We start from the raw sequence: 12,090 nt of genomic DNA on the forward strand, positions 1-12,090 counted from the left end.
TTTGGTGAACCAATGGCTTTAATTGGGGCTATGTACAGGAGCAGAAATGACTAAAAGAGAGCTGCATCATCAAAGCCCACCCCAGCATGCATGACAGCTTACAACGTTGGCAACCTGGAGCATACTGCACAGCCTGCAGGCAGCACAGTGGGCTGGAGAGTGTCTTTCACAGGTGGCTCAATTGGTCCAAACGTCTTTTAGGCAGCTTGGCCGCTCTCAGATCTTCTCTGCAGCATGCCTCACCTGAGTCTTCCTGGAAGCCCCACTCCTTTGAGAGTCTTCTTTGCAGCTTGGTTTTACTCTGTGTGGCCACGTATGCTGCAGCAACAGTAGATCAAAGCTCAGATGACTTGGAGGACCCCCAGTATCATTTGGAATTAGGAGAAGGTAGGTTCTGGTAGTCAGTCCATCTAGTCAATAGACCTGGACCCAAAGCCTGAATGACAGAGTGTGGCTTGCCTTTCCTCACAAACAACAGTTGTTCCCTTTAGAATACCTGTCCTCTCCTCATTTTAGAACCTTAACCCAGGGATGGAGGGAGGCTCAGTTTCCTGCTCAATTCCAAGCCCCCACTTTGGGCAACTCACAACCACCTATAACTCCACTTCTCCCTCTTCTGGCCTCCATAGTCACCCCATTTCTCTCTCTCTCTCTCTCTCTCTCTCTCTCTCTCTCTCTCTCTCACACACACACACACACACACACACACACACACACTTAAAAATCACTTTCTTGGGGCTGGGGATTTAGCTCAGTGATAGAGCGCTTACCTAGGAAGCGCAAAGCCCTGGGTTCGGTCCCCAGCTCCGAAAAAAAAAAAAATCACTTTCTTCATTTGGCTTGGTCTTGGTGCTTTCAGGCCTGTGACCCTGTGTTCCCAGAGCACGTGAAACAGGTCCCTTTTTTGCAAAATATGAAGAAACATTCACCTGACTTAGCTTTAAGAAGAACAGAGGAAAGCACTGATAAAAGTCTAGAGAAGTGTGTCTTCAAACCTATAATCCATCAGGCAGGCATAGCTGCTTGCTTTCTGCCCACTGCCTACAGGCCGGGCATGCCTGAAGTCCTCATGCAGACAAACACCTGCAGCTTCTGCCAAGTACCAGCTACTGTTGGGGACAAGACAGATAGATGTCTTTTTTTTTTTTTTAAAGATTTATTTATTTATTATATATATATAAGTACACTGTAGCTGTCTTCAGATACACCAGAAGAGGGCATCAGATCTCTTTACAGATGGTTGTGAGCCACCATGTGGTTGCTGGGAATTGAACTCATGACCTCTGAAAGAGCAGTCGGGTGCTCTTAACTGCTGAGCCATCTCTCCAGCCCGATAGATGTCTTTAAAGAGCACAGTACATGGGGTTGGGGATTTAGCTCAGTGGTAGAGCACTTGCCTAGCAAGCGCAAGGCCCTGGGTTCAGTCCCCAGCTCCAAAAAAAAAAAAAAAAAAGAAAAGAAAAGAAAAGGAAAAAAAAACAGAAAAAAAAAAATAAAGAGCACAGTACCACTGGTTCTGGTAGGTTAAGTATTAGGATGGATGGACAGGTGAGAAGATCTGGACTATGAACATGCTGCTGTGCTGAAGGAATTTCTATGCATTCTTTGGGGATGCTATTAACATCATTTTACAAATGAGGAGATAGACACTATAAAGAGTTGTGTAGCCTACTGAAGGTTACAGATCTTGAAGTGGAAAGACTGGGAGTCAGCCTGTGCATCTCACCCCTCTGCCACCCTGCCTCATATCAAACCAGGCCGCAGTATCACTGCCTGTCAGAATCCCTGCTCTGGAGTCCTGGAACCATCACAGGTGATTGTGGGAATGTCCCTGGGTCCAAAACCCAAACTCCTGTGGCTTCAACTTGTTATAAATGGCTATGCTTGGTGGCTGATAAGCAGTGTCCCTTGATGGAAGAGGCAGACCCAGGTGAGAGGCAAGCCAGGCAACTTGGTCTTTTGAGATAGGGCAACAGATACTCAGGGGGCTATAAACAGCCTGTGGCCCCAGCCAACACTTCTCACGCTCACTCAGCTGATGAAACCACCTGTAAAGCCCCTCCTGGGACCTCTGCCTGGCCTGTGGAACATACTAGCTCTTCTCAGGGTGGGGGCCTCCCTTGGCAGGCCCTGGGACAGCATTGTGCACGGTCTGTTCCGCCTGCATGGCTGAGGCTGAGGCCTGGGCTCATGGGCTATATTGAGGGCTGAGTCACCAGCCTGTGCCTGGGTAGGCTGACTGTGACAGGCTGCTGGGGCCTGAGTCAGGCCCCGATTTATCCTGGAGAGCAACAGGCTCAGGTTTCGGGGAGGAGGGTGCCGGGAATCATCCATTGGCACTCTGTACCCTGCTCTGCTGACCCGTGGGGCCTGCACCATCTCACACCCATCTCACAGATCTCCGGGACTGAGAGAATGAGTGGAAAAGACTACTAGGAAACTTATCCTTGGGAGGTCTCTCTCCCCTCCATAGATCTCCTCTGAACACCCACCAGGTGACTGAGAGCCACAAGGGACTGGTACTCACTCTACCAGACCTCCTTTCTCCCCTCTGCTAGCTCAGAGAGTAATCTATTCTTTTTCAGATCTGTATTTTGTTTTCTTCAACAAAGACAACATTGCAGAGCCTCCTCAGTTGGCTGTCAAAAGTCTGCCTTCACACACACACACACACACACACACACACACACACACACACACACACACACACACACAACTTTGCTTGTGTGATCCAGCTCTGTGTCCAGAGCTAGGCACCCCTCCACAGGGGAACTGAGTTTTTCGAATAGAGAGTGCTGGTGCCTGACAGGAGTTTTGGCTGTGGGATGAAGGTGGCTTGGGAAGAGTGACAGTTTGGGAGCCGAGGAGGGGTTGCCAACAGGAGAGTGGAATTCCTGAGCACCTCGTCACAGGCAGCCAACAGAACATGAGCTGCAGGGGCCTGGCTATTTATACCTCTCCTGTCACTGTCAGGGCCTCTAGAGACACCCCTGCTACACACACCATGCACTACAGGTCCCCTTTCTCTCTCTGGCCCTTTCTGTCCTCCCCCTCCCCCCTGAGAGCCAGACCTTCTCCTTAGGTGAGAAGGAAAAAGACATGGCTAGTGGAAACTTCACCATAAGCTCCACCTCCCTAAACTGCTTTTAAAGTCCATAGAGGGCACTGCTTTCAGCTGCCCTTGGGGAAAGAGCCCCCAAAGATGGCCTATTGTCCCCTTCTTTTCATCATGACTGGGAGGAGAGAAATAAGGTAAAATGATTTACCCAAGCCTCAGCTAGCACATGGTTTGAATTAAGGACTGTCTTCCTTCAAAGCTAAACTTATTTAATTTCGAAGGATGAGAAGGCAGAGGACACACAACCTGAACGAGTCCACAATCTGCTCCCCTTACTATGTAAACACATTTTGTACCTCTTTCCCTTGTGTGTGACAGGTTGCTAGGATTGCCTCAGTTTCTCTGTGGTCAACATTCCCCGTGCCTCTCACCCTTAGCGGGCTTATCCTCAGCCCAATCCTGTCTAGGCTCCTAGCCTGCCTCCCTTCCTGCCCACTTTGCCCCTGGCCCTGCCCACTTGCCCCAGTCACATTTCCCCTGGCTGCTCTACCAGGGCTCTTCCTGCTATTTGGACACTTCTACTTTCCCTGGGAAGATCTGCCCTGTGGCTCATGTGGGCACATTGCCCAGGGGTCTCCCTGGTAATACCTGGGCAGCCTTTCTGTGTCACCTTGCCAACTTGGTTGAGTCAGATGGGGGGGGCACACAGAGTGACAAAGTGACTCATTGGGTACCCTTTTCCTGAGCTCAGCTTCATTCTGAGCTATTGAGTCTAAATGGGCTAGTGACAGAGACACTGAGTCAGGGGTCAGGAGCCTTGGTTTCCCTGTGGCCCTGGGTTTGGATTCCAAATAAGGGTTTAAGCATGTTTTTTATTGTAAAGTGGCAAAATTGGGAGCGCTCCCTTGAATTCAGTCTCTCCTGGTCAGTGTCCCTGCACACTCTCACTCTCTCTCTCTCTCTCTCTCTCTCTCTCTCTCTCTCTCTCTCTCTCTCTCTCTCACACACACACACACACACACACACACACACACACACAATTTCCTTTCTGAGTTCTTCTTCACAGGTGGACAATACAACCAGGCTAGAAGCCAGGAGTCCTAGACTGTGTCAACAGCCTTGTCACCAACTCCAGAAAATTCTGTCAACACCAGATCAGTTTGTTTAGCCCTAACCTCGGCCTCAGTTTCCCCATTAATTTCTTTAACCCAATCTGGGTGTGAAAGGAGTGTACTTCATCCCTAAATGGCTGAGACTAGATTTGGGGTGTACAGTGTGCGTGGGGAAGAGCTGGGCCAGCACCCCCACCCCATCCCGCTCCTGCTGCGGACTGCGTGGAGGAGGGGCGGGCGGAGGCGGGGCCGTGGGGCTCAGCGCGGCCCCCACCCGCGGGCCGGGCGGCATTCCTGGGAGGCCGGCGCTCTGACGTGGACCCCGGGGCTGCGGGCGCGGCGGGGGGGGGGTCGGCAGCCCGGGGGCTTCTTAAACCCCCTGCCCTGGCCAGGCCCGCACTTCCCGAGCACCGCTCCGCCCCGAGAGGGAGATAGAGCCCTAGCCGGACAGCCCAGCAGCACAGCCCAGGAGGCCCACGAGCCCGCCACTCAGAGCGCTAGAGAAGTCTCCGAGAGAGCTCAGTGTCCCGCCGTCCCGCCCCGACAGCGCCCACAGCCCGACCCCCAGGCCGTACGTCCCCGGCCCCGCGCCGCGCCACCATGATGAACAACAGCAACTACTCCGACGCCTCCGGCCTCGGCCTGCTTGACGAGGCGGACGAGATGCCGTCCACCGAGAAGGACCTAGCGGAGGACGCGCCGTGGAAGAAGATCCAGCAAAACACATTCACGCGGTGGTGCAACGAGCATCTCAAGTGTGTGGGCAAGCGGCTGACCGACCTGCAGCGAGACCTCAGCGACGGGCTGCGCCTCATCGCGCTGCTCGAAGTGCTCAGCCAGAAGCGCATGTACCGCAAGTTCCACCCGCGCCCCAACTTCCGCCAGATGAAGCTGGAAAATGTGTCTGTGGCCCTGGAGTTCCTGGAGCGCGAACACATCAAGCTCGTGTCCATCGGTCAGTACGGGCCACAGGGGACGGTCACAGCGGGGGTAGGGACAGGGCATATAGGTGCGGGTACTGAGAGCCAGAGCAGAAGGCGGTTCCCTTGCCACGAGAGGACCCTGTACTGATTTCTCCTTCACCAGTACAGGCTGGAGCCCAGATAATCCTCTAGGGACAGGTGGCACCCCTGAGAAGTCCCCTTCTGAAGTTTTTCGAACATATTAGCTTCAGCCTCTCTACACACACGCCTACCAACCTGCTCAATGTCCCTTCTTTTTCCTTCCATCGGGCAACCCTTGCTTGCACATGCTTGCGAGGACAGGGCTGGTGGCCAGTGTAATTCGTTGGGGGCGTATCCCGCCACCCACATGAAAGCAAATGGCTTCCCATCCCCTTCGCCGCTGGGCAAAAGCAAACCTAAGACAGGTCCCAACTATCTCAGGGTTCTCAGGGCCCTGAGGCCAGGAGGACTAGTGGCCCGAAGCTTCACCGAAGCGGTTGGCAGGCATGTGCTCCCCATCTGGGGATCTGGCCGGACTAGGGCAAACAGAGCCCTGCCTCAGAAACCTAAAAAGGCGCTGAGCAACGTCCTGGGAGCTTTAACCCCTGATTGCCCTGGTAGCTTCAGTCGCCTGGGAGGGGGACTCCTGCCTTTCCATGCCCTGTTCCAACTCACGCCTGGCCCGGGATTGGCTACAGCTAAGGGGTCAAGCTGCCCTAGAGGGAGGGGAAGACTGAGGAAGAGAGGAAGTCATTGAGTGTAACCAGATTTGGAAGGTGTGTCAGTTATGAGTGGGGGTGGGGCGACACACTAGCCCTAGGAGTCCAGAAGCCCAGGGTGGGTTTTGAGAGGCAAGAAGCTGCCTCACTCCTCACAGCCCTGCCTGCTAGGACCAAGGTTTCCAGTTCGCACCTTGGGTCTACTCTTAGAGCCCTTCTAGGATATACTGGAAGGACCCCCCTGGAAGGATGCACCCCAAGGCCCTGGAAGGGAACTGTGTATGGTGCCAGGTGTTGTCCACCACTACAGGCTGCCCCCAGAGAGTTCACTATTCAACTAGATGTCTGTCCTCTCCCTAGTCTCCCTCAAGGCCATTTCCAAACCTCCGGAATTAGCAGCTGAGATCCGTCTGGGGCCCTTTGCCCGGTTCAGCCTTCTCCCTGGGCCTTACCTCTTCATGCCCCGGTACTACCTCCCCCGCCACCACCACCCCCACACCCCACCCTCCTGCCCTGGCCTGGAAATAGCCCTGACTCCGTGACACAGCAGATGTCTCTGAGCTTTCCAGAAGGGCAAGCCTGAGGACAAGGGGTGGGGGAGGGGGCCCTAGTGTACGTGGTGGAGCTAAAAATTAGGAGTGTTGGGTGTGTGCACAGCTGAGTGAGGGGCTCAAGATAAGCCAGCCCTGGGGCTGCTTCCCACCTACACTTCCCTTCACACTGGGATCTGAAAGGCAGTACTGACTGCCCCAGGTGGGGTCTCCAGGGAAAAGTCTGCAGTCTCTGTAAGACATTATAGGAAATGGCTCAGCCTCTCTTCCCTGCTGGCTGCGGGGGCGGTGGGCCCCTCTCCAGGCCTCATCCTTCCCCCCGTGCACCTCTCCCCTCCCCCCATGATGGTGCCTGGCTCCAGCCCCCTTGGCTCTGCTGCAAAGGGGCCGGCTCAGAGTAGAGGGGGGAAGAAGCCAATGCTGGTTTAGGGGCGGGAGGGAAGCTCTAAGGTTCCCGCTGAGAGGAAGGGGAATTGTACCCGGTTTGGGCCAAGTGGCTCTCCCTGTGCTGATGAGATAAGCTGTCAGCAATTCAGCAACTGAGCTGGGGCTGGGGCTGGAGGGAAGGGGTACAAGCCAGCCAGAGATCCCTAAGCGATGGAAACGGAGTGTACCAAGGAGGGATCATCGGACTTACTCTGGCTCCCCATCCGAAGTAGAAGTGGGAAGGGGTCTCCCACCAGATACTGTCTCAGGACTGAATGAACATCTGGGCACCTGAGGGTCAGGTACTCAGAGACTCCCCACTTCTCATTTGAAGGAAAGTTGGGGCCTGGAGGTTGCTGACAGCTGAGAAGTTTACCTGGGAACGGCTGTAGGCCTGGCTTGGGTTGAAGGAGCTCAGTAACCCCTCTTACCCCCCAACACTGGGTGCAACCCTCCTCCCCCCACACACCCTCTCAGCCCCTCCAAACAAAGAGGCCTATGAGGCAGCTCTGTCCCACAGCTGTTCTCTGGTTGCTATTCCTTCTCTTAGAGCCAATAGCTGAGGGAGGGACTGGAGGGGACAGCAGCTGTCCCAGCCCCTCCCTTGGCCAGCCCTGTCTCCTCCCCTCTATTCTAGGCAAGGAGTGGGGGTCATAAGCTAGCTGTATGGTCCCTCCTACCCCTTGGAGTGATCCTCAGGCCAGCAGAGAAGCAGACTCTTGGTGGGATGCTGTGGGCGAAGAAGCCTGGGTTGAGTTGAGCTCCACCACCCTCTCCCCTGCCTGGCCTCCTAAGAGGGTGGAAGGAGAGAAAGGTCATAGCTTCCAGGGTGTAGTTCTGGGCCTACTACCCAACCCCCTTCTGTTCCAAGCTGGGGACCACTTGCTTTTTGGCCCAGGGCCAGTTGCTAGGGAGAAACCTCTCTCTCCAGCAACTATGAATAACAACCCCCCTACCCCCCAGCTCCATCCCCTCCCAACACTGCAGCTTCAAGGTCTCCCTCCCAGGGGTCTGGCTCCAGTTTTTGAAGAAGTCTGTGAGCCTGGCCTGGGCTTGGGCAGCCTGTAAGAGAGGCTGAGGGTTCCCCGGGGGTCCAGACTGTGTGAAAGTGCGGTGAGCCCGTGTCTGAGAGAGAGAGAGCACCAACAGCAAGCACTGGGAGGTGGTGTGTCATGGAATCTGCGAGCTGCCAAACCATTGTGCAGCGGGGAAGCCAGGGGAAAGGGGCGGGCTGCAGGGCTGCTGGGGAAGGAAGGATGAATCAGTGCTGGGAGGCCCGGGAGACATGGATTCCTCTGTCCTGGGGGCAGGTGGGGGTGGAGCAGAGGATGACAGAAGCTCCCCAGGCCCTCAGATCTGAGGGAAGGAGAACAGAAAACAATGCGTAATAGGGTGCCTCCAATCTCTCCATCTCTGTCTCTCAGGAAACATCAGTAAACAACACAGAGCCTCGTCACCTTCTAGCCTCCTAAAAGCAGGGCTCGGGGAAGCTGATAGATTTCAGACCTCCATTACACTATACAAATAAGCTGGATTCCAAAACCTATAGTCTACCACTTGTGGTCCAAAGTATCCCTGAGAATTGAGTCCACATGTGTGGTGTTTCCCCTCCCTCCTGAGGAGTCATTGACCCTCAGCATCAGGCAACGTGACTTCCAAGCTTTATCTGAACAAGTACTGTGTACAACTTCTCTCCTCCCAGACCCTGTGTGTTTTAGAAAGCCTTTTAGCTTTCAGGGCCGAATGTAGGCAAGATTGATCCGGCCCTACCCAATTTTAGCTTAAGCGTTCATAATAGGCATCTCCTTTTACCAATAGAGACTGTGAAGTTTGAGCCCCACCATAGAAACATAAAACCCTGGGGAGATGGCTAAGTCGGTAAAGTACTTGCCATGCTAATCTGAGGACCTGAGATCCAATCCCAGACACCCATGTAAAAAGCTGGTGTACCCAAAGGCCCAGTACTGGGAGGTGGAGATAGGAAATGCCCAGGGATGCCTGGCCAGCAAGTCTGGCCAAATGGGTAAGTTCAGTGAGAGACTTTGTCTAAAAACAGTAAGTTGGACAGTGATTAAGAAAGATACCTGACATCGATCGATGTCTGGTTCACTCTTGGGCACACACACGCACACATGCACACACACACACACACACACACACACACACACACACACACTCAAGATCAAGAGTGGTGGAGGAAGCTAAAAGAAAAGAAAAATTTATTAATTGAGTCTCATAGAAAACTACAAAATGCAGATCATCTGGGAAGCAGATGATTTTGCCTGGGAAGGTCATGGCGTGACAGGCAGGAGAGAGGATTACAGACGGGTGTATATGAGAAGATCTGAGGGGTTAGAGTTATACTTATCAATTTTTATTTCGTGGCGATAGTTTTGTAGGTATGCCCTATTGTCCAAGCTCATCAAATTGCCTTCTCTAATACACCCAGCCTTGTGTCAATAAAACAGCTAAAACAAAACAAGAAGCCCTGGATGTGGCTTCGTTGGTAGAGCGCTTACCCGGCACACAGGAGGCTCTGAGTTTGACCCCAGTGCTATACAAACGGGTGTAGTGCTCATATCTATAATGTCAGGACTCGGGAAGCAGAGGCCAGAGGATCAGGAATTCAGAGACACAGTTCAGGCTGCACATGACCCCGACTCAAAACAGAACCAGTGTCTGGCCCTCAGAGGTCTGCATTACAGAAGGACACTCGCATCCAGCGAGGTCCATGGAAATTAGTGAAAGAATTGGTTGGCAGAGAAGAAGGTAGGTCCCAGAGAGAGGGGGAACCTCACCACCCTATGGCTCAAACAGCTGCTCCAGGGGCAGTGTGGGCGAGAGAGGGTGCCACCTCGAGGTGCCCTTCTGAGCGGGCTTGTTCCCCTCTCTCTGCAGACAGCAAGGCCATCGTGGATGGGAACCTGAAGCTAATCCTGGGCCTGATCTGGACACTGATCCTTCACTACTCCATCTCTATGCCCATGTGGGAGGATGAAGACGATGAGGATGCCCGCAAACAGACGCCCAAGCAGCGACTGCTCGGCTGGATCCAGAACAAAGTGCCCCAGCTGCCCATTACCAACTTTAACAGGGACTGGCAGGACGGCAAGGCTCTGGGTGCCCTGGTGGACAACTGTGCCCCTGGTGAGTAGGCCAGTGGACACGCTGCAGAGCCCTCAGCCCTGAGGGAGACTGGGAGAGAATCTGGAGACACTGAGTGAGGCTCTACTTGTCTTGATGCCCGCCCCAGGGCCTAATGGATTGGGATTGCTGGGGGGTTTGATCCTCTTCCAGAAATCGGGGCTAGGACCGAGCTGCTCCTGGTTGCTAGGCTAGATTCAGCAGAAGCAAGAAAAGGTTTCCAGACAAGCATTTTCCAGGCAAGCCTAAAAGTCCAGAGATGGGTAGTGATGTGTCCGAAAACACACTCCAGAAGTGACCCCAGAGCTGGGGGCTTGTTTTGTCACTTGGACACCATTCTTTTACTCTCACGGAAAGAAAGGAAATAGGTGGGACTTACAGCAAGAAAACCCTAGTTATACAGAAACAACTCTCTGTACAACCCCTGGGGTGGTTTTGAGAAAGGGTTGAGAGCCAGGACGGTGTCATTGTGTTGTCCAGTGACAGGTGGCCCTGGCCTGCCCTTCTGGGCCACCCTGGTTAGACCTGAACAGATGACAGCCTTTAGAGGACGGAATGGCACAAGCCAGAGCCCCACCTAAGGTCCAACCCCTTCCTGACTGTCATCCACAGTGGGGGCAGTTGGCCAGAGGCGCTTCAGCCCCTTGGGGGAATCCTCCCCCGCCCTGGGGTCAGCTGGGGAGCAGGGATGAGAGGCGGGGCGTGCAGCCTGGGTAGCATTCCCAGCTGCTGAGCCATTGCCCAAAGCTGGTATGGCTGCCAGCAGTGAGCTCAGCTGTCCCAGCCAGTCATGGCCTCCAGCCTGTGAGCCGCCCCTTCCTCACTAGTGTTATCAGTCCCCACCCCCTCTCTCTGTCTTGAACCGAGCTGCCCCTGACCCTACCACCAGCCCTTCCCAGATGACCTGGAATTCTGTCAGCATTCTATCTGCTGGGAGAGGCTAGGCTCTCAATAGCCACAGAGGACTCTATCTCTCTGCTCCGATGCCGCCTTATTTGATGCCTCAGTTTCCCCAACAGGCAGTTAAGAAGGGAGAGTTATCCCTAAGGCCAGTGTGGAGTAGCTTAGAGTGGTGAGACTTCTGGGCACCTGTGAAGATGCATCATGGGGTTATGGGAGACAGGGCCCTCACCCCCCGTCAACCCTAAGGCAGCTGGCATGACGTGTATGTGGGGGTCCTTTCTTGGGGTTCGGTGCTTGGGGTCTCTGCGAGGTCTTGGGTTAAGCAGGATACTGGCTGGTAGGGCTGGTGCCAGGCTGCATCATCGGGGGTGGAGAAAGGCCTCATTGTCAGTGCTAGCAATGTGCCAATGACTGCTGTGCCTCAGCACGGTGATTGGATAGCGGGAACCTGCATGAGGAAGGTCCTAGATCTGCCCAGAAAGGATGTGAAGCCATGATTATTGGCTCTGCACTAGCTCCGTGGTTTACTGTTACGTTCTTCCACCATCTCTCTAGGTCTCTGCCCTGACTGGGAAGCCTGGGACCCCAACCAGCCTGTGCAGAATGCCAGAGAAGCCATGCAGCAAGCCGATGACTGGCTCGGGGTGCCCCAGGTACACTGGCAGGTGGCAGAGTGGGGCGTGGGGGTGTGGGGCAGTAAGTACACCTGGCAAGGAGCAGGTGGGAACCGGGAGAACCGTGTGCAGCTATCATTTCTTCCGACGGCAGGTGATTGCCCCTGAAGAGATCGTGGATCCCAACGTGGATGAGCACTCTGTCATGACCTACCTGTCCCAGTTCCCCAAGGCCAAGCTCAAACCCGGTGCCCCTGTCCGCTCTAAGCAGCTGAATCCCAAGAAAGCCATTGCCTACGGGCCCGGTATGTGTGGAGTCCTAAGAGCCTTCCCGAGGGAGGCATCTGGGCAGGTAGAGGACCTTTGAGTGACCTGGGCTCTGCTTCTGTCCACAGGCATTGAGCCCCAGGGCAACACCGTGCTGCAGCCTGCCCACTTCACTGTGCAGACAGTAGATGCTGGTGTGGGTGAGGTGCTGGTCTACATCGAGGACCCCGAGGGTCACACTGAGGAGGTAGAGTGGGGTGCTGGAGAGAAAGGGTTCAATAGGGGATTGGAACCAGGGAGCACTTGGGACAGAGGAGTCCTGGGATTATGGAATCAGTAAGGGTTACCATCT

The 12,090-nt window shown here is 54.4% G+C and overlaps 1 protein-coding gene and 1 long non-coding RNA gene across 3 annotated transcripts in view; one reads left to right on the top strand and one right to left on the bottom strand.

Annotated features, from left to right (window-relative positions):
* LOC134486566 (uncharacterized) lies at positions 1-5,652 on the bottom strand. Its single transcript, XR_015686405.1, has 2 exons — positions 5,370-5,652; positions 1-318 (listed from the first exon to the last, which is right to left on the bottom strand). It is a non-coding gene; the product is annotated as an uncharacterized LOC134486566 (long non-coding RNA).
* Flnc (filamin C) overlaps positions 4,569-12,090 on the top strand; it is a 27,746-nt gene continuing 20,224 nt past the window's right edge. Inside the window, exons 1-5 of one of the 2 annotated variants that reach the window (XM_087658015.1) lie at positions 4,569-5,125; positions 9,709-9,957; positions 11,413-11,510; positions 11,626-11,776; positions 11,867-11,985. In XM_087658015.1, the coding sequence (XP_087514141.1) occupies positions 4,771-5,125; positions 9,709-9,957; positions 11,413-11,510; positions 11,626-11,776; positions 11,867-11,985 (972 nt within the window). In that variant the 5' untranslated portion in view covers positions 4,569-4,770. 2 annotated transcript variants of the gene reach the window in all.

The sequence above is a fragment of the Rattus norvegicus genome, chromosome 4, assembly GCF_021556685.1.
Source record: "Rattus norvegicus strain SHRSP/BbbUtx chromosome 4, alternate assembly SHRSP_T2T, whole genome shotgun sequence".
Lineage (NCBI taxonomy): Eukaryota > Metazoa > Chordata > Mammalia > Rodentia > Muridae > Rattus > Rattus norvegicus.